Here is a 23,447-nt window from a genome sequence, read left to right on the forward strand (position 1 = left end):
TGAAAGGCAATTTCACCTTTATTTACAAGATGAGCTAAAATGTGATTTATGACATATTGCCAGGTCGAGGCTTGAAAAGCTTTCTGAAAAAATATCAGTTATAAAAAAAAAAAATGGGTCAGTAATTTTTCAATGTCATTTATTAATTACCAGAACACTTACCTACTGAAACAGAATAAGCACTTGCCCTACCTTTTATTCAACCCTTAGAGTATGTGCCATGTGTACATTAAACATTTAGAACAGTCACAAATCTGTATTTTTAGAGGATCAAAAGTAAATGAAAATAACAAAAATTAAATGCGAAATAAAAATACTGACATTTTCCCATTCAGAGAGGGGTAAAAATTCCAAGAATTCAAGTTAGATGTTTCTAGATTTATTTATTTTTAATCACATCATACATTCTTTGTTTTTCTTCTACTTTTATGGCCAGCGTAAAAGGCAGAACAATTTTCTTTACTGGTTCATAATTGTAAACACACTTTCACCAGCAAGAATGTTTCTATTGAGCTGTTCTGCAGATATTAGCCTGTTTCTTAGTCTTAAAAACCATTACAGCCAATGCAGCAATCACTACAACTGTACCAAAAATAAATAGGTAAAAAAGGTATTTCTGAAATGATGCATCAGCTTTTTCTAGAGAAACAGGAGTCCTCTTCCTTTTTCCTACAAACCATTCTAAACTTTAAGAAAGAAGTTTCTTACATTTCTAAATTTTTAAGTTTCTAAGGCCACTGATGTAGCAATGCTTTTTGGATGCAGAGATTTAAATTTTAGGGATACAGACAGAGCTCTGCCTGCTGGCAAGCACTCCTATTTCTCCATGGCTTCCCAGCATCAGTATGGAAAAAAGTAAAGTATAAAGTATAGTAAAAGGAGAAAAAAAAAAAAGTTTATCTTTTTGTTTAGGATAACATAAAATTAAAAACTAAACAATTAGAAGATTTTTTTTTTTTTTTATATATATATAAGCCCATTATGGTCTTGCCTTGAGCAGACCATGAGTCAGTCTGTAACTAAATATTTATGTTTTGATTCTGAGCCTTCCTTCTGCCAAGAAAGAAGTGAAAATACCTTGGTGTCCTCTTGGGCTCACAGAGTAGGGCTCAGCAGAGCTATGGCTCCAGTCTCCTGGTCAGAAGTGGGTGCTGGCAGCCTGGCGAGAGCTGTACTCTTTGCTGTATGGCTGTGTATGGGGCAGACAGCTGGCACAAGAGGCCCAACAAACTGTTCCCTTGCCCCTTTGCAAGCAGATGTGCAGAGATTACAACATTAAAAAAAAACATTGACCAGCTGCACAGTGTCATTCTCTGTACAAACATTACCTACAAACAATAAATTTAAGGTGAAATTCATTACCTTTGTTTCGTTGAGTTTACTGAGCAAATACTATGGTTATAAAACAACTCAAAATATAAATAAATGTTCCAGGCATCATGCAATTCCTTTAAATCAAAAAGCAATACCATCTACACTAACTTAAAAAAGAATAATAAAATAAAGAAAGGATAAGTCATGTCAAGAGCCGTCTAAGATTACTTAGAATAATATCTAAGGAAAATAAAAGCAAAATAGTTGTTTGCTATTTCCTTTGTGCTGCATCCATTTTTGTTGTCAATCAGTGGGATAAGAAGTTATCAAAATATAACTGATATTTTAGCCCATCCCATTGATTTCTGAAATGCTTGCCCTGAACTAATTTGGACAGCAGGCTAGTTTCCTCTTTCCTGAGGACAAACTCCAGCTATGATACACACACAAATCATTCAAGCAACTGCTTGATCAGGGGCAAAAAGAATAAAATATTAAAAATAAAATAAACAAGAAATTATATGCTTCAGCAACCCCCAGCTGAGTGCCTAGCTGAAGAACACAGTCAAGTGATCTCTTCATTCCTCTCTTTCTTCGCCCTTTCTGTTAATCAAAATGACTCGACAAGTTTTGCCTCACGTTAGATTGAAAGCTCTTGAGAAGCAGGGCTCTGTGCATCCTTGCGTACATTTGTGCTCTGACTGCAGCCTCTGGGCACCGCTGCAGTCCCAATACACAATGGCAGAACTCTGAATGTATATTGTAACTCTTTGCCCTCTCGTGTTACATCCATCTATTCACGTATCCCTAATTATAGAAGAGTAAGACCACTAATCCTAGTGCCTAAAATAGACTGCAGATTATTTTAGGATAAAATTGAGTGGAGTTATGTAGGAACACTGACATGATTTGCAAAATGGAATTGATAATTTAAAGACCCCACACTCGAGAATGAAGGCAAAAGTTCTTAAAATAAGCCTGTGGGAATTTTCATGGGAAACAGCTAATTAGCAGTCCCCGAAACACATCATCACATTTCAAAACAGGAACTAGTTCTAGAGAAAGTAGGAAGCTGGATTTAAAGCTCTAACTACTACAGTTATTGGACAAGATTAATGAGGCTTATGTAACTCGTTTGCCAGGCTAAACTGAGATCCCCTTGCGTAAGCCTTAAAAACAGCCTGAAAGTGGGACAGATACATCCAGAGCAGGAAGAAGGAGGAAAGCGAGGTTACCCATCTCAGTGTCCAGTGCATGGACACCTTGGCGGCCCCTTGGGCACGTAAATGTAGCCATACAAGCAGACTCCAAGTAGTTATGAGATTGCTTCTCCATGCTCCATCTCTTGGAGCTTTTCTGCCCAAAGCTCCCTCAAAGCAGCCCAACAACCAGGCAGGCTGAATTAGCCCTGAGTCTGAGTTACCTGGGAATACATAAATGAGGCTTTCCTTTGCCTCATTCCTCAAAGCTGATACACCTAACCTTTACAGATGTCCAGAAAACCAGAAAAAATGAACCTGCTCGTTCTCTTCAACTGGAGAGAGAAGAAACTGTCACAATGCAAAAGCATGCAGCCACCACACGACTGTGGGTCAGGGGACTCTTCTCCACAATCATGATGTGAAAATTATAAGCCTACAACAAATCCACAGCCCAAATACAGTCATTGTTTTCCATTGGGTATTTAACCAACATTTTGGTAATATTTAAAGACGTCTTTGACATTTAACCACCTAATGGCACATAAGTGTTGCTAATAGGGGTTTTGTCAGTAACTGTGGTAGTGCCACAACTGCAAAACTTTTTATGTTAATCCCTAGAAATCTTACATTTTGGATATTCTGTTTCCTACATGAAAAATCCACCTTGTAGCCAATGAAACCTTTTCTACTTTGGTAATATAGTATTAGGACTTGGATGTACAATTTATTCACTCCTATTAGCCCTGGTCTTGAGGATATATGATGGTAGCTGATATATAACAAATTAAAACCTATATTAAATGTTAAACCTGAATAAACTCTCAGGAAATAAGGCCAGAAATTAAGCAATGTGCAGAAAACAAATGAAAATCTACACCTCGTATGTCATTAAAGCCTTTCACAGAAGCATAGCCCACAACACACAAGATCCTAATCCCCTGTTTTGTAAGGGAATTCACTTGGGAACTCCTTGATAATGCAGAAGTATTCCTTCGCTCAACCTTGGCTTTCTAATTTTAGGCATGATTTCCAATAAAACCTACTTACTTTTCTTTTGTATTTATAAAATGCTAAAAGAGATCACCTTGCCAGACTATATATCACTCTTCAAATGTATTTAATAAACATCAAAAAAGCCCTTAAACAGGCATAGCAATGCCAGGAATAAAACACTACAACCTAAATTCTTCAATGCTTCTATTAGTAATAAATCTCTGCACAGTCAATCATATTTTTTCAAGTGTATCCACAGGAGTGTGTTTTTAATTCAAAATCACTTCTAAAGATATTTTTCAACTACATTTCAATTTTTTATAATGAACATCTTATTTTTTAAGTACAAGAAACAATCTCCTATTCTCTCAAATTACTATGCGTTTTGCTAAGAGACATAAAAAAGTGATAAAGTATTTGGAAATTGGTTTGAAAATTCTAAATGAGATCTTGAAATAATTTCTGGTTTGTGATTAAAAGTTGTATTTTATGGAAAATACAACTATGGAAACTATGGACTTTTATGGCAAATACAGAAATTAAAAAAAAAAAAAAAAGAAGTATTTTCTAAGTGATGACCGTTGTGTTCTAAACTTTTTTTTTTTTTTTTTTTTTAATTCCAGTTTTAAACACCAAAGTGGGAAAAACATGCAGTTTTTAATATGTACCCTACCTTAGTAGCTCTTCACTTTCCTTTAAATTTAGAACCATTCTGTATGAAAAACCAAATTATCTCCCTCTTCTACATTAACCATTTTTAGACTGTTCAATACCCAAGCAAAGGAATGTACAGCACTTCAGCTTAAAGAGAAAATCAGACTGGAGATTTACATACTTAAAAACAACTTACATCAAAGTCAGGAAGGAATGAGAAGATTAAAAGAGATTCCAAAACTCCAGAGCTATAGCTGTGAAAAATATTGTTTGTGCTGTGCCAGGAGCCTAACCTACTATGCAGTAATTATCATTGCTCTGTAAAGCTTGTTTTACAATTGGTTGAGTACAACATTTACTCACTGAACTAGAAAACAAATTATGTCAAAGAAATGTTTAAGTTCTATAAACCAGATAAATGCAACCTGAATTTAAATTAATTTTGATATTTGTATGTCACTTTAAGTAATGTAGTTAAGAAAATATAACAATTCCCCACCCAATTATTTAGGAAGATCTTCCTCAGTGTCATAATAATTTTGCTCATACTTGATTAGAAAAATTTGTAATCTCAGACAGTAAATTGATTATTTAATAGGTATTGAGATTTCACAAGGTCCTTCCAAACATACCATTTTAATGAGATCAATTCTGAAACACCGGATATTACAGTTTTTTGAGGGATTTAATTTATCAATGAGATAATGCTAAAACAACCTACTCCTAAATGAAGTATCTGGTGTTATAAACACACAAATTGGAAATAAGGAAGTAGGTTCAAAAATATTTACTTCAAGACACCTGCAACTTCCTAAGGAACAGAGTCAGTAATATGGCTGTGGTATCATGGAAAGATTTGTACTTGTTTGAACTAAATTCATCATTGGAATCAGCAAAACCACCATAGTGGAGAATTGGTCTGTTTAAATATATACACAAAACATTTCCAAAAGTCTTGTTAATCCATAAAAATGAAGTTGCTGGCAGCTATGCTGAGAGTAAGCTAGACAGTTGAATAAAAATCACAGAATTGTTTGAGTTGGAAGGAATCTCTTGAGATATCTAGTCCTATCCCTTTGCTCAAGCAGGGGCACCTACAGCAAGATGTCCACAACAGTGTCCCCTTGAGTTCTGAGTATATCCAAGGATGGAGACGAGAGAAAAGTATTTTATTGTTTTCAGATAGATTTTCCTGTCTTTTAATTTGTGTCCACTGCTTCTTGTTCTGTCTGTGGGTACTACTTAAAGAGGTCTAGCCTCCCTTTTCTTCACTGCCTCATTATCAGCTATTTATACAAATTCAGGTATTTATAATATACATTGGTAAGGTCCCCATGAACCTTTTCTTCTCCAGGCTGAAGAGTCCCAACTCTCTCACCTCTCCTTATGTGAGAGATGCTCCAGTCTCTTTAATCCTCTTTGTGGCCTTGGGCTAGACACTCTCCAGTAAGCCCTTATCTTTCTTGATGTGGCTTTACCAGTGCTGAGGGGAATAACATCTCCTTTGATGTGCTAGTCATCTTCTAATGCAATCCAGGATACTACTGGACTTTTTTGCCATGTAGGTGCATTGCTGGTTCATGGTCTGCTTGTCCAGCAGGACCCCAAGGCCCTTCTCAGCACAGCTGCTTTCCAGACTGCCTGCCTCCAATGTGTACTGATGCCAGGGTTTATTCCCCTCCAGATGCAGGTCTTGTTGAAATTAATGCAATTCCTCTTCGTACAGTTCTCTGCCAACTTGCTAAGGGTACAGTCTACCCCATTGTCCAGGTCATTAATGAAAACATTGGACATGATTGGCTCCAGTAATGAGCCCATTAGTGACTTGTCTTTGACAAGACTTTGTTTCACTGATCACAACCCTCCTCACCTACTTATTCAGCCAGTTTTCAATTAATCTCAATGTCCTCCTTATCTAACCTGTCCTTTATCACCTATAATGATACTATGGAAGAGGGCATCAAAAGCTTTACTTGCTATCAACAACATTCATTGTTCTCTTCCCATCCATCAAGCTAATCTCCTCACTGTAGAAGGCAATAAGGTAATAAGCAATAAGTACAATTTCCCCTTCATAAATCCATGCAGGTAACTCCCAATCACCTTCTTATCCTTCATGAGTTTGGAAATGGTTTCCAGGAGAATTTCTTTTCCATCACATCATGCAGGCTGATCAGCCTGTAGTTCTCTGGACCTTTTTCCTTCTTGGAGTGATATTTGCTCCCTTCCAGTCTTCAGGAACCTCTCCCAGTTGACAGAACCATTCAAAGACAATGAAGAGTCACCTTGCGATGACATTAGCCAGGTCTGTCAGCACAAGTGAGTGCAACCCACCAGGCCCTATGAACTTACATCCAGTTTATTTAAGTGTTCCCTCAGTGGAGGAGTACCAGTCTGGGGAAGTCTTCCTCACTCTAGACACTCCCTCTGGTCTCAGGGGCCTGGGATTTCTGAAGGCTGGTTTTACTGGTAAAGACTGAGGCAAAGCAGGCATTGGGTACCTGAATTTTCTTTGTCCTTTGTCACCAATTCCCCTTCTCTGTTAAGAGAAAGGTCTCAGAGCAGATCCAGTCAATCTCCTTCTCACTCTCTCTGGTGCTGTGCATTTTGCTGACAACATCCCACAACTCTTCCACTTGATCTTGAGCAACTTGGACTTGAATTCTTCAACAACTGCACACCTCCTGCAGCAGGCCCCAGCTTCAGCAGGAGGCTCCTGTCACTGCCTCCAGCCCAAGACTTGCAAAACTTCATCCTTCTTATGAAGCTGCCTGGGTCCAAGAGTCTGTGAGCTACTGCAGTGGTACCTGGGTCCTGTGTGCTGTGACTATCATATTTAAGAAAGTGTATGCTGGACAGGGGAAGATTGCTGGCCACTTGCCAGAAGTTCCCAGATACCAACAAAATCACACAGGAGTTCAGGAAGATACCAAAAAGAAGAAGAGCACAGAAACTACTTCATGAACTGCTGGGCCTGGCTCTTACATATGAGAAGGAAAAGTTTTCTAGATTTTCTAGATTTCAAGGTATGCTATAATTTATTTAAAACTTTATAATATATTTGTTTAACAAAGTTGCATTGATGTTTTGTATTAAGATTTTTTTTTTGAATTCACTAAAACATAAATAAAATTAAATCACTTTCAGATTATTATTTTTTTTTTAATGCATCAATTTCTACTTAGAAATAGAAAGCTATTTCTACTTCTATAATTATATTTTGCAAATATACATTTCATTATACTTAACATAGTGAATGCAGACTATGAATGACTCCACACCTAGTATGTATTTATAAATGTGGAAGTACAGTAATACAACAAAATTATTTGAAGACCAAAGAAAACTCTTTACATGGGGAGCTGAAGGACTTTAGTTTTCTCAAAAATAAATGGAATGGTGAATTCATGACAGAGAAAAAATACTTCAAATATCTCTTCAACGTAAGGCAGACATGACAAAAAAGTAAGTTTTGGAAGGTCAACCTACATGCTCAAGTGTAAAGAAAAAAACACATTTTGAAATGTGGGATTGACAGGAAACACTGCAGCAATCAAGGAAACTTGTGAAGTCTCTGATCTTCATGTCTTTCAGATGGAAACCATATTTCTGTTAGAGACAGACTTACCTGAAGTGCAGGATTATTCAGGAATACTGAGAGAAATAATAACGTACTGCATAATGCAGGAAGCCAGAGAAATAGTGTAGTTGTCCAGCATGGTTTACATTCCATGCAATGCTAGGTTAGCACTCAAATTTTCTATTTTTTTCTTGGTTGGTAATATCACTCTAGGGACTTTTCTGAGTAACATCTGATTATCTTCAGGTGCTCCTCATGTAATTTTGGGCAGTGGTGTAATAGTATCAAGTTGCTGCAGCAGTAATATACTGCTCTGAGTGCCTGAAGCCAACAAAAGGGACACTGAAAAATTATTTGTCTAATAAAGGAATGAGAGGGAGGGAACTGTCCCTACTGGCCCACTTCTCCCAGTTACCAGAACTAAAACCAAATGCTCCTAGCAAGGCCTCACATCTAACATGAACCACTTATAATTAAACAAAGTCACTAATGGTAGAGCAAGAAGAAACACTAGTCTTTTTGTAAGAATATCAGAAGTTTGAAATGAATGCCTCTCAATTTAGAAAAAGCAAATTTAAAGCAAACATTAAAATGAAATAGTCTTCTGAATTCAGAACAGGACAGGATCTTCTATATTATTCAACTGTTATTCTGATTCATAATCACACATAATGGAAATTATGGAATACTGCTTTTAAAGAGAAACTTGTATTTACAGTACTAAGAACTTGGAGGTAACTTAAAGTAATTACTAAGATGAGAATTAGTAAGTAAATACAACTTAATACATGCAAGAAAAATGTGCAAGTATTTTTGACAGTAAATTCTAGAAAGCATGAAAACTCCAGAAAGTACACAACAGACAGTTGTAGCAATATTTTACTTATTTTGAGAAAAACAAAAACAAAAACAAAAACTTTTGCAACTGATCAAATTTGAAAGGAGAGAACCCTGAGTGTTAAAGAGGGATGTAAAATATACATTTGGGGAACTCAGTGAATGAGAATGAGCTTGAGTTTTCAGAATAAGACATTAAAAATGAAATATTTCAATATTTCTCTCAAAGAAGCAGGAACTTAACCTTTTTGTTCTTTGGTTTGCTGTCTAGTCTATGGTCAAACCAGGTACTTTCTCAGGTAAGTGTATTAGCTAGGCTTAAATTACATATTTAATATAAATATATTAATAAATATAAATAAACATATTAATATATACTTATTAAAGTATAAATACAGCTATGCACTACATTTTATTGCAAAGATTAATATTCTAACATCTACAAAATTAGTAATGCTTAACATCTTCCCTTTTTACTTTGCAGTTTGGTTTCTAGAGCAACACTATCTAGAAATAAATACCAATGTTTGAATTGCTAGTGACAAAGAAACCCACACTTTAAGCTGATAACTTTTTGCTTGTATCTGAAAACATCTATCTTAAAGTGTAATATTTTTTCTTTTGTATTGATGTTTAGATAGCATTAATTCACTATTTTTTCTTTCCAGAAAATTAATGATAGCAGTTCTAGTGAAGATGGCCAATATGATAAAGATAAGAATGATTTATTCTGGAAAAGATTACTTGCCAGGAACTTTTACAATGTACCAATGAAAATGCTTTATATGAAAGTATGAGACCTTGCTTCAGCAACTTTCCCTTGGGAAAAAAAAAAAAAAAAAAGTAAATTGGGATAAATAAATTGGGATAAATGTTTCTGCCATCAGTGGAAATAAAGGAGGAAATGCAGGTGGAAATGCATTCTGCACCTCTCATTTAATTTGGCATTGTTTCTTTCTATTATGCTCACTACCATGTTATTATGGTGTTCCATGATTTTTATTTTTTATTTCCTGGATGGAAGAGCATTAAATATACTTTAAACATATACATACTCTATCACATAATTCAGCTCACAGTTGAAGTAAGAAGCAAGATCCATATATATGAGCTGTTAATTGGGAGAGGGAAAGGAAATTTGAGAAATCTTGGAAAGAAAGTGAAACATGAAGGACCATGATTCTACTGGCTTCAGTGACCAAAGGGAAAAGTAATGAAAAGGTAAATGAGAGGCACAAAGAGAAGGTAAAAAAGGAGATGAGATTAAAAAGGTCCCAGTAAGTGGGAACTGATGAATTTATTCTCATGAACATAACTAATATACTAAACTACTGATGTGTTTGTTTTATACTCTTCTATCATCAAGTTCCATTGCTGAGTTATTTGCATACCGTCATTTACAAGCCTAAGAACCTGCTAAGAACCGCTCATTGACTTGGGAGAAAGATCATATCCCAATGAGATCATGTAACAGAAATACAACAGATGACCGGGCCAGAGAAAATGAAATATATATTATTTTAATAACCAAATATTGACTCAATACAATGTAACTGTGCCTACAATGCATTAATTGGACAAGTGTTTACTGCCTTATTTGAAATAATGTATTGATTTCCTCTTGCTCTTGAAATAAATAACCTACAGCCCTCATCTGATTCAGTGATGTAAATTTGTGCTTTTAAGCAAATTCCACACATATGTCAATATATGTCAATAAGCATTTAAAGGTTGGCACAACTTTGAACTAAACCCTACAATTTATATTTATTATAGCTATTCATAAATATGCATGTGTAATTTAAAGATATAATTTCTAAAATAATTACTTAAAAAAAACACACTATGTAATAGTAAATATTACTGATTATAGATTTTACATTATTATTCAATACAGATTATTACCGTGAGACAAAAGAAATGCTACTACCCAGACTTACTCCTTTTAATATGGCATATGGGTACATTTGCCCTAGGTCCCTTCTGTTGTCAAAATAAGGCGACTGGTGTCCACTCTGGGGAGCATCCCATGACTCATATTTGTTAGTAGTTCTAATAATAAGCTCTGTGATCTTGGATGAAAAAACAAAATCCCACTTAAAAACACTCTCAAAATAAAATGCATGGCTCTGGCCGGTTCAAACAGGAGAGAAACCCACTGGCATGGCTTTTATTCTTCCTCGTCTAACACATTTTTTATTGTCACTTATCTAAAGCACTAGCTGTCATGAGTCTTTTACACATTTTTTTTTTGATTTTTTGACATCATTAACAATGTTAATTTTCCTCTGCTCCTTAGATCTTGTTTTCAGCATGTTCAGAGGTCTCTAACTTACACACTTAAAAATTCTCAATTTGCTATTAACATCAGACTAATTTTCCAAAGAGCTGAACACTAAAAAATGCTGCTGCAGTGGGAATTAAAATTTTGAAATATGACGCATACAGTGTAAATGGAAAGAGTAAAATTGTCAGATTTTCAATGTTTGGCACCCAAAATTAAACAGATTTTTTCAGAAGTTTGGGGTACTTTTTTTTTCCCCTTATATATTACAGTTCAAGTCTGAAAACTGGGCACAATAGCACCTTTACATCTGAGCAATATGTTGAAGAAAAATCATCAGTTAGTTTTATGCTCTATATGTTCTATGCTTCAAAGACAGCCCATGACAAAACCAATAACTTCATATAACGTGAAAGATTTGGAAGATCTGCTGGAAGAATGCTTCAAAGACAGCCCATGACAAAACCAATAACTTCATATAACGTGAAAGATTTGGAAGATCTGCTGGAAGTAGAACAAAGGAACATGACATCTATAATTAAATAAAAAGGAATATTTAATAGCCATTAGATGTGTGCTGTCCTGTTTGTCATTAAACAGAGCAGAGATCTTGTTACAAACAGTATGTTATTGTGTAATTAAATGTATTGGAAATGCAAATGCACATGGGGGTTGAATTAAGACTGCGAGCTATGTTATTAAAGCTTGGGTGGGGTTGGCCAGCAGAATGAGTATTGTGAACATCTCACTGGCAGAAAGATAAAGACAGATGCTGTGAGTATGAAGTCTGCTGTTCCCATTGTCTGGCCCAGGGCAACTGTGTGCATGGCTGAGATTATAAAACAATCAGCACTCCTGTTTTTAAATATATTGGAGTGAGACAGCAGTTCAGTTTTTATGTGTGGATAGGAAATGGCCATGATAAATTTATCAATCCCCTAATTTTCACTGCAAAATAAAAGGGGCATCTCCAAATGAACTTCTCAAAAATTATAGATAACATGATGCATTAATTCTGAATCTTTGCCTTACAAATTAAGAAATTGAAAGAGCAAAGCTTCTAAAATAGTCATATTTATAATTATCCCTAAAGGAGAACTAAGAAACTGTGAAAGTCTGCAGACTGAATACTTCACATAAAAACACACAAAAGTGTGTTATAACTGAGTATCTGGAGCTTTTCAGTATCCTGGGTATATAATTGCATAACAGTAAGAGTCATAGTAATTATAAAATCCTTAATAACAAGTCCATAATCCCATGTTTATATTTACCACTTGACTTCTGATTCTCCCTTACTACACTGTCTTTTATTTTTTTTCTTTTCTGAAAGGATTCTCTAGCCTTACTTTGAAATTTAAATAAACTCAGTTTTCAAATTTTCATGTTTAACTTGAATGAAATTCAGTAATAGTTTTGTAACGTAAAGAAAACAGCAATAAAAGACATTGAGTAATGACGTGTAGGCCTCAAAGCTTTTGTTCAAGAACTGATCCTATGTTACACCAGGGAAGTAGTCACTACTAGAACTATTAAACTGGCCTTTAATAATTGATTGTGTGACTAAGGTCAATAATATTAAATCCTTCCACTTTAGATAACTTAACTGAGATATTCAACATTATGATACCTAAAGTACCCAAGGATTATTGAGAGATCCAGTTTTAAAACCATGAACTGGGTGCCATTTCATTCATAAAAATATAGAAATGTTGAATATCCTCCCAAGGAGAAAAATAGGTTATAAACTTTCAAGTTATTTCTTGAGATATCATATTCATAAATATTCATTCTCTGCTCCACTTAAGTACCAAAGACAGGAGGTCAGAGAAAGTGAAAACATAATATACACATGGAAATCAGCCAATTACTTCATTATAATAAAATTTTCAATAACCAAATGTTTATTTCATGCCTTGGGCATAATCTCCACTGTTGTTGTTTTTTTCTTATTGTATCTCACTTCTTTATATACATATGCTAGGCTCTGACACTTGCATAATGGCATCTACAAAAAAACTTGGGTCATTAGCTCTGGATTCTAATAACATTGTAGATAATGATCTTACATTCGTATATCCTAGATGTAGTAAGGTATGGTCTATTTCTGCAAGAAAACTAAATCTCCTGAGCAATTTTAGTATTCTTTCATTTAAAATTAAAACAGAAACATATTGCACAAAAGACAATATCTACATCTGTGCAGACAGTCATTAAAACATTTTAGATGGTTTAAATTGTTAAATCTCCTTCAACTGAAGAGAAACTTCAAATGTCAAAGCTCATTTTGTTGTCAGCATGCTTCATACTCAGCTGCTACCTTTCAATTTTTTATTAGTGCTTAGAAAGAAGTCACACATCAAGGTCAGTGAGCACACACACCAGTTGTTCACAAAGTTTACTCACCCTTTGACCTTCTTTGCCAGGTGGACCCTGGGGACCCTCCAGCCCTGGCAAACCCTGAAAATGCAAACATTAAACAAATATAACATTCAATATTATTTTAATCCTGTATTACTCTGTACAAGTGAGACTAAGCCTAAGAGCCAGGTGTCAAGACAAAGCATTTATTTCTACTAACAAAAGCAGGTTAGTTGTAATTACATCTTCAAGGGAACTGTTGTATTCAGGTGTGAGGAAGAAAATGCACACTGTAATTATTAATCCTATTCCTTTATACAGATGCTGAATCATTTAGAATCAGAGAGGTGAATAGCAGCATTACTTAAGCAATTATAAATGTATTTAGCTACAGTTTTGTGTGAAAATCTATTTATCAGGTTAAGTTAGGATGCCATAAGAAAACAAACAATTTATGTTAAGTGAATGACAACTTTACAACTCAAATTCAAACATAGGCCCTAGATGTGGAGGGGAAAGGAAGGGAGGGGAGAGAAAAGGCACTAAATATAGCAGGTAGACTTATGCTTTCTGTATTGTAAGAATCAGCTCTCTGTAGTTTCCTCTGTGTACCTGGGCTGAGCTTTTCAAAACTCTTCAGAGTCACTTCTGTCTTCCCCTCTCCTACACCTAACCAGGTGCAGGAGTTTGGGGTATTTTTAATATATCTGAGCCTTCCTTCTGAACTCAGTGCAAGACTGACTCTGTAGACACAGAATTATAGACTGTTTCTGAGGCATGGGGGTATAAATTTTATATCTGATTAATGTACAATATAATCATAAAGCCTTCACATAACAGCTTTGTGCTTAGAACACTGCTCCCCCTTAATTTATGAGTCACCTTGGAACAATTTTTTTTTTCAAAATGACTTCAAGGAAGCTATCCAATTTCCATTATAGCAACAAGAAATACGAAATGAGTTTCAATGTAATCAGCAAAGAGCACTGAGCAGATCTACTTCCTATAATTTTTTTTAAATGAATGCAATATTGCATATTCTTACAGGGTATCAAAAAATCAAGAATTTATGTTTAGTTTACTTAACAGTTTGAAATACTAAAATATTACATTCTTAACCATTTAAATTATGTGGACTTGGTTATTACTTCAATATACTTCAAATTGAAATACTTCAACCTGAGTTATATGCTTGGCCAAATTCCTTATTTAGAATCAATAATGCAGATTAACTGCACCAATAAGGGTAAACTGAACCCTTGTGAGAATTGCTTTTTTAAAACATGTCCATATTTCCAGGAAAAAAAAAAAAGTTAATTTATGATTTCTAATTCCCAAGATAGACTGGTGAAAGTGAGCATATAGAAGTTGCTAGCTCATATCTCTTCAATGGATATCTTCAATTTATTAGAATGAAGGCTGACTTCAGTTGTAAATTAAAGCAGACAGCTCAAGGGTTCTTTTCCTATCATTTCTCTACTCAGCCTCTGAATATGTCAGACATTTTTTTTCACCACTAGATATTTCTTCTTTCCCTTCAGCACATAATACAAACAAGAAAAGGTTTAGAATCTTTTACAAAATTTATGTATGCTGTTTCCATTTTTTTCCAAAAGTTTATGGAACTGGAATATGCATGACAACATTGTGTCAAATAAATCCCAGTGAGTTAATTACAGTGCTGTTATGTAGCATATACTTGCACAAACACATAGAGCAATAGGTGAATATGAACTCTGTAAGCCTTTTGTACTTCCTCAAGGTAGTTTAAAAATTTGCTGAGAATCCTTTCTGTTCAACTATTAGGAATATTTTACTTTGCAGAGAATTCTAGGAATCCAGGAAGAGGTGAAGCTTTGTTTTGTTAATATTTCATTTTTAGTGACATTTTTTTGTATGGGAATGAAATGAAAGCCTGTAATGTCTGTTTTATGAAAGAGGAAATACTGAGCCTCACATGTCTGTACAATAAGAGTCCAAGGTTAGGGAATTATACAACAATATAACCACACAATAATGATAATTAACAGCCAACATTTTTGCTCAAGACCTACTTTTATTCTTTTTCTTCTCTCTACAGTATTATTGTCAAGAAAAAGGAACCAGATAAGAAGGTTTATCTTCAAGGAAAGGGAGGAGGGCTGCTTACAATTGGTAACTACGCAGGGAGGACTATGTACAAGGAGCCATATCCTGACATTGAATCAGAGGTAAAAGTTCACAGTAACTTCAGTGGGATCTTCAGTTTAAAAAGTGACAGGACAATATGGGCTGCATTAAATAACATGGTTGCAAAGCTGCAATAACTTAGCAATGGTAATGACTTAGCAATGCTATCATTATTCAGCATTCACTGGATGAGATCCTGGAAAAATAACCGAAGAAGAAACCTGCAGAAGGAATGAAAATAAAACTTCTCAACGGTGAAATCTCTCTAAAGGGATGAATAAAACATCCCCTTTTAAATTTCTATAAAACCTGGCAATGAAGTTAACAGTTCAGGCACAGAAAAGAAGAATGTAATTTGTAAGAAGGCATACCAAGGTTTCTACTTCGGTCTTTTTCCTATTTAACTTCTGGACATCTCCCAGAGATCTCTGGAGATCAAAGATCAAGTTCTTCACTCCAAAAACAGTAAACAACAACCAAAGCAATCAAAATTTTTGATTCATTATTGTGTCAGTTTCCAACCTGAGTCTTGCATCAGCAACAGGATGAGTATGGCAAAAAGCAAAAGGAATAGCACAAGGCATAAAGTGGGACATGAGAATGGCACAATTCCAGTGGCACCTGGCTGTCAGGAAAATATAATGCATACTTACAAATGGCCTAACATGAATGGATTTTCCTGACTCTTTTAGACCACCTTTGAAGTTGGAAGGTAGTGCCCCTCCATATAATCGTGGAGAAGCAAATTCAAATAATTTGCAGTCTTTGATGCCTGTACCTTTCATGGACCAGGTTAAGGCCTTTGGAATTATCTGCCTGAAGTAGCTTGAGGAACATGAAGTGGAAGTATCTCAAAACATTAACATATGCCTTGGGGCAAAGAAATTAGTAAACTGGAGGTGCTCAGGTGCACCTGAAACCTGATTCTGGCAGCCAAAAGGGCCAGTCATATCCTGGGGTGCATCAGGCACAGCAGTGCTAGCTTGTCAAGGAAAGTGTCTTGCTCTACTTTGTGCTGGTGCAGCCTCACCTTGAGTGTGCAGTTTTGGATGCCACAATATAAGAAGGACATAAAACTATTAGAGAACATCCAAAGGAGGGCTATGTAGATGGTGAAGGGTTTAGAGGGGAAGGTGTGTGAGGAACTGCTGAGGTCTCGTTTTTTTCATCCCAGAGCAGAGCTGAGGGGAGGTCTCATGGTGGCCTGCAGCTCCCTCTTGAGGGGAGCGGAGGGGCAGGCGCTGAGCTCTGCTCTCTGGGGACAGCAACAGGACCCAAGGGAACAGCAAGAAGCTGGGACAGGGGAGGGTCAGGCTGGGTGTTAGGGAAAGGTTCTGCTCCCAGAAGGTGGTCAGGCACTGGGACACGCTCCCCAGGGAACTTGTCATCGCACTGAGACACTTGTCATGGCACTGAGCATTTGGACAAAGCTCTCAGAGATAGTGTTTGATTTCTGGGTGGTCCTCTGTGGACCCAGGAGTAGAACTCAATGATCCTTGTAAGTCCCTTCCAAATCAGAATACTCTATGATTCTATGAACACAGAAAATCTACTACAATGAGTGAGAATAGCTATGAAAGATAAAACATGATACACTGGCAGACACAAGAGGGTCATACAACATCTTGAAAAAGAAATTAAGAGTGGGAACTGGCAAATTCCTTTATAAAGAGGTAAACTAATGGTAACTGTTGGCAAGGGAAAAGATGCTGGTTGTTATGCTAGATAAAGAAAAAGCAGGCTTATAGCTGTTTAAAGAAAACAATCATTGAAACAGATTAAGATTTAGTCAAGGGAAGAGAAAAAAAACAACATATTTAAAAAATGTTACAGTAGAAAAACTGAGCTTTTAGAAGAACTTGCATCTCATCAAAGGTGTTAATTCCTACAAATATTTTTTAATACATAATATTTCCAGACAGATAAAAACAATTGAGAATTATTAAACTTTAGATGGTAGAAATAGCAACTCACAATTCAGACAGTTAAGCTATTTTAAGTTTCATAAGGTATCGGTTTAAAGTGTTGGCACGTAACTGCCAGAAGCTGCTTATTACAGGACCAGAATCCTGCTATGTGACTGTGCAGGTACAAAAACATGTTAAAATGCTTGTTACATCAAGACAAATATCTACAGAGACATGGTTGAGACTTGGTTTGTGAATTTACTAGCTCAGAATAACTGCCTAACCTAAGAACACATCGTGAACAAAAGCAAAATGTTTACTGTGACCTCTTGGTGAATTAAAAACCAACACAAAATAGAACAGCTGAAGTGGAAGACTGAAATTATTTAAAGTTGTTATTTGTATTACTTCCTCTGGAAGCTTATGTCTGATGCTAAAAGCATGTTTAAAACAACATTTTACAAGTCAGTGTATTTTTAGTCTTCTGAAAGTTGCTTCAAAATGTAGCTGATTGTTTTTGAAGCAGGCTAGACAGACGCCTTATGCACTCTTAAGTTGCGCTGCTGAAATAGATTCTGAGCATAAAAGACTTTCCTTCTCTACACAAATTAGAGATGGTATATAGATGCTAACAATAAGAAGAAAGGTATAATTAAAGCATGCGCACACAAGAAAAAATTATACACCTTTACAGACTGTTTTCTGTATTTTATACATAAACTATTCTCATCCAATTTTGTGCCTTGCAAATTCCAGCATATAAATTACCTCATTTTTTCCTGTATAAATGTTTCTAGACAGGGAGAAAGTGCATGAGACAAGTCAAGCAAAGACACAGATAAAAGCTTGATTAGGTATGTAGAAGCAACACGTGGTAACATAGGAACAGGTCATTTTTTGCCATTTGAATATGTGGTTTTATAATCATAAAACTTGCTACTTTAAAAATACTCGGCTATAATATACACTATTTGGCTACAGTTGGTATAGTTCCACTGAAAAAAGATCAACAGTAGAATTTTTATTTTTTACAAGCAAATCGGTAGGCAATTCCCACTGCAGAGACTTGACCTAGTTCTTCAAGACAGAGTTCTCACTAGGATAAAGAAAAACCATCACACTGACAGATTTAGGTTTATGATGATCCCTCTGAGAAGTCCACAAATAGAGTAGTATAAAATTGCGCAAATCAATAGTACAGTAAAAAGTGGCTTGATTCCTGAAATAACAGAACATGTGATCATGGTAACCTGCTCCAGCCTGAAAGAACCAAAGGGCATTCCCCACCTGTCCAAATACTGCTCTTCTGATGGACGGTACTGCTGCTGCTGTACTTATGCAAAAATGCCCCAGCTATGCAGAAAAAAACAGACAAGATGCATCCAGATACCATTCAATTAAGTCTTAAAGCCTTAAAGTCTTCTGATCTGGATGTGTTACCAGACCATAGATCTACTCCGCAGGTCATGATTTTCACTGTGACCCTTTAACATGTTTTGAGAGTATTTTCCTCTTTGGCTCGTTTCTACTGCATGTTGTGGGGAAACCAGTGCCTTCCTCCCTTGTAAGAATGGGCTACTGCCATCAGCAACATTTGTATATATCATCAACATTTCCAAATGTTGATGATATATACAAATATTCCTTCACATCCTTACTAAATTAAGTTAGGTTGGCAAGCTGAAACATTTTAACCCCGTTTTTGGCCTGTTACTGCTACTGCAATAATCATACTGCTTTGGTCTTGAGTTTGACATGGAATCAGCCTCATTTTTTTTTTTTTAATTTTTTTTTTTTTGCTTTCAAACTGCTATCGAACTGCTTACTTCTGTGGAAGAGAAGACAGCATTTAGCAGTAAAAATTTCAGGCTGTAAGAAAACGTGATCAGAATTTTTTATTTTTATTTTTATTATGATAATTTATTACTGATGCAAACAGAAAGTATATTCTCACTGATCTCATTATTTGGTCATTTCTGTAATTCTCTCTGGTAACTTCACCAGAAATTTATTTTGCTCCAGAGACAATTTCAAAGGAAAATTGGAAGACTAATTTCACAGAAGTTCACACTTTATGAACCTAGTACTTTTAATAGACCTGGGTCTATCTGCTAAGAAAAAAAAGTATCATTTAAATTCCTGAGGAGTAATTTGAAAAGATTCTTTACACCGATGTCTGCTGTGAATAGGAAAGCATATGGGACTATTCTCTAATCATTCCTCTAATGAAGGACATATAAATTCTATTCATGCCAATTTAGGAGACTGTGAATTTTTGAAAAACATAAATCTTCTGTGAGACCAAGACATGAATTTTCACTTGTGCTTTCAGTATCAGTATTACTGCACACAGAAGACAGATTGAAATTGCTAAAACATCTTGTTTCACCAAGTAGGGTAATCTTAATAGGATCTGCTTCCATACTTAAAAAGCATTTCACAAAAAATGAATATTTGTAAGTTACACTGTGAGAATTAAAGATCATTATATCTAATGCAAAAGAACTAAACTGGTATTTTTATGAAGTTAATACACACGCAGTAAAGAGCTCAAGCAGTTAAAATTCAGGTTTTTCATAGAGGGCTATATATGAAAATAAAATAATTAGAATGAAAATATGATTTTCTGTCTATACTTTCCTTAGTTACCTAGTATTGCTCTCCTTTAGTTCCTGTCATTATGTGAAAAGAATGAGAGGATAACATTAGTTGAGACACTTACTAATGGTAGGTGTGGGTGGGGGTGTATGCCCCGTCTTAAGTAACATAAGTTATCTCCAGGACATGTTTTATTTTTCAGTGTGAGACACAAATTGCTTGCAGGAGTCAAGGTAAGGAAAATTTTGTACATGATTTTTCAGGAAGAACCATCTGAAATGCTGCTGCTGATTACAACAGAAAAAATGTGGGGATGCAATATGTTACCTCTTCAGAGGTCCATATAAAGGCCAAATAATTATACTATAATTGAATATGTGAAGGTATTTCCTAGCAAGTACTGGAGAGCATGAATTACAATTTGAGCTCTACACAAATAGTTACAGAAGCTATGAGAGGAAAGCTGAGTAACCCCTTGCTGATGTTTGTTTATTGAGGGAACGGCCAAAAGTGACTGCAGAACTTGCCTGGGCCTGGACCTGCAGCTTCCCCCTGCAGACCGCTCATGCTGCACTTGTGCCCCAGCTTCCTTCGGCCCGATTTAACCAGCCCTGGGAGCCAACATTCCAACTATCTGTTTAGTAAGCAAGTCTTGGGTACTGCTGTCTGTGGCCGACTTAAGCCTTGGCTTCTGCGTAAACACTTGGTGCCATCTGGATGACTATTTTATAACTCCTGAAAGGGATAGGTTCACAGGAACGTACAGACGGACACTCGTTTTCCTCAGGAACTAAAAGCAGCGTATCGAGTGTCGAGGGGAATAGTTATCATATATTTTACAAGAGATTGCTGCGCTACCTTCCCTCACCTGTCACTCTTCTGACACGACATGCACAGGCTTAAGCTGTGGATACCAGAGAGAGAGGGATCTGCTTAGCCAGCTGTGTCACTTCAGAAAACAGTCGCCAGCTTCTCAAACCAAACGTCACTTTTTGACAAAACTGCCCAACAGAACAGTATAATCTCTGCCTCTTATTCTTTGAAGGCTCCTCAATTATGACACAATTTATCAGGGAACTTACACTTTTAAAGACTAATCATATTACTGCATAAAGAAAGTATAATTAGGGAGAAAAATTCAAAATACATTCCCAACTTGCGCTATAAGAAATTTGAAAAATACTGAAGAAAAGAGATCTAGTACATATACAGCATTTCAGAAAGTTAAAATACCAGAAAAATTAAAGACAGCAGAAATATAGGATGAGAATAAATCATGACTTGGGACTACTCCTATAAAACTGCTACCAGAACTGAGGAGTGCATCTCAACTCGTAATATTAATTGACTCCATGGAAACATATAAAAACTTTAAAGCCGCATTAAATATACTTAAATATGCACATATGTGTCAAATTTAGTGCCACTAAAATTTATTTGTATGAATAATGCATGAATCAAATACTTAAAACTTCCTGTAATTACTAATTTCAGTAGGATTCTACATAAAGCCTTTTTTTTTTTTTAAATCTATTTCTTTTTGCAGCTGAGCGTACTTTGCACTACAATGCCATTTATGCCATTTCTTTTTTTTTTTTTTTTTTTTTTTTCCCCTCTAACTAATCATGCAAGAATGATGATATTGTATTAACAGGACTTTCCATATTTGCCTTGAAAAACCATACTGAAACACATGGGCTGTGATTCTAATCCCAACTCTATTAACTACAGAAACGGCCAGGCATATACTTAATTTCTTCCTGAACTCCCTGCTATTACTGTAAGACATTTTGTTAAGTGTGCATGCTTTAGCATTTTGGTAGAGATTTACCGTTAAATGACATTAAACAAGATAACTCATCTCTAAGTGCTTTGTTCAAAGCAATGCACTTTCTGATCTATGAAACTTCAATTTCAAACTGATAAAAAAAAAAAAAAAAAGGTTTTTAAAAAGCCACAGCATCATTTCCCCTCTCACAGTTTAGCATATGCTCATTTGCCTGATGGGTTGTTACAGTTGTTGGGTATTTATGAATTCTGCCATCCATACTATGTTGGAGTATCCCTCATTCATTAGAGAGGCTACAACGGCTATACCTATCTATTAAAACACCATCAGATTTTTCCTCTAAAGACAAATAACTTCATTCCATCCTGTATATTTTCATGCTGGTGGGCAGAGATCTCACTGTGCTTCAGAGCCGTACATGATTTAGTACTTCTCAGGAACTCCTGGACCCCTTGAGACAATGAATCACTCACACCCTTTAGACTTTCACAGTTCCTACTACTTATCGCTACTTGTTTCTGCAGATTACCTACAAACAACTGGGCATGGATTAAAAATGACTAAGCAGTCTGGGAATCACTGCAATGAAGCAGCCTCAGCCTTTTTGTCAGGTTTATGCTCCCTGTGACGGGGACAGGACTGTGGTACAGGCCTGCCTGCATGTGAGGAGAATGCTCTGGCCCTGCACAGCCCTGCAGATACTCTAGTTCATCCTGAGACTGGCATGAATGGCAGAGCTTCTCTAGCTTATTCCACCACTGGGTAATTTCTGTGGAAATGATTATGAATGAAGGAGCTACACAGGGCAGTGGTACTCTGTAACACTGTAATTTCCTACGTATCTCAACGTGGCCTTTGTGCTGAGGTGGAAGGTAGATGACCCAGGCCCAGCCTCCCAGCTTGACCAAACCAAGTCTTTTTGAATATCTCCTCATTCCATATCCAAATGCATTTTGGACTTAGCTCTAACAATGTTAGCGCATCATTATGATCACCTCTCTTCCTTCCCTGTCCCACAACATAGTAATTCATTTTGCGTTTTGATAAAAATAAATAAATCATTTTAACATTAGGAAAAACTGAAAATGATGATAATGATATAGAGTATAAATTTACAATATTATGCTTGAGTCTGAAACAAGTGGAGCATTTTAAAACTTGGATTTAACAAGACTCATAACTGAAACACTGATGTCACATTTTGGCTGTAACAACATAAATGGTCCTGACAGAGTAAGTTTTTGTTCAGTGACACGTGAACCTTGATATTATCTGACCTATTACTTATTCACAGCAAGACAAGACATCTCCCTTTCCTGATTATATATTGTAAAAGTCATGACTACACAGAAGTCACACAAATAAAAAAACAACTCTGAAGAATGGATTTTCCCCTAGCCACCACAATTCATGTCATTCATCATCTTTAAGTTCTTGCCAACAGAAACCCATGACTATTTACAATGGCAGAGAGAGAAAGACTTCCTGCTGGGCCATATATTCCCACAGTGTTGTAATCTGTCTTCAAACTGCTCAACATATTCACACACAGTTTTGTCTTTTCTATCAGTTGACAGCTACAAAAAATATTTCAGTACTTCAGTTACTAACAACCCTCTAAAGATTTGTGCCTGCTTTTCTTAAAATTTAAATGTTTCCTTTGTATGAAATTAAAACATTCCCTAAGTATGACGACAACCATCAGTGGCTGTACCAATGCACTGCCATCTTGCTATGCCTGAATTGACTGACCTGAAAC

General features: G+C 35.9%; 1 protein-coding gene across 12 annotated transcripts in view; it reads right to left on the minus strand.

Moving 5' to 3' along the window:
• Window positions 1–23,447, minus strand: part of COL19A1 (collagen type XIX alpha 1 chain) — a 202,617-nt gene that overhangs the window by 72,278 nt on the left and 106,892 nt on the right. For all 12 annotated transcript variants that reach the window (XM_072036305.1, XM_027455038.3, XM_027455037.3 and 9 more), the window contains one exon: window positions 13,271–13,324. In XM_072036305.1, coding sequence (XP_071892406.1) covers window positions 13,271–13,324 — 54 coding nt within the window. The remainder of the gene's footprint in view (window positions 1–13,270; window positions 13,325–23,447) is intronic.

This window comes from Anas platyrhynchos, chromosome 3 (assembly GCF_047663525.1).
Source record: "Anas platyrhynchos isolate ZD024472 breed Pekin duck chromosome 3, IASCAAS_PekinDuck_T2T, whole genome shotgun sequence".
Taxonomy (NCBI): Eukaryota; Metazoa; Chordata; class Aves; order Anseriformes; family Anatidae; genus Anas; species Anas platyrhynchos.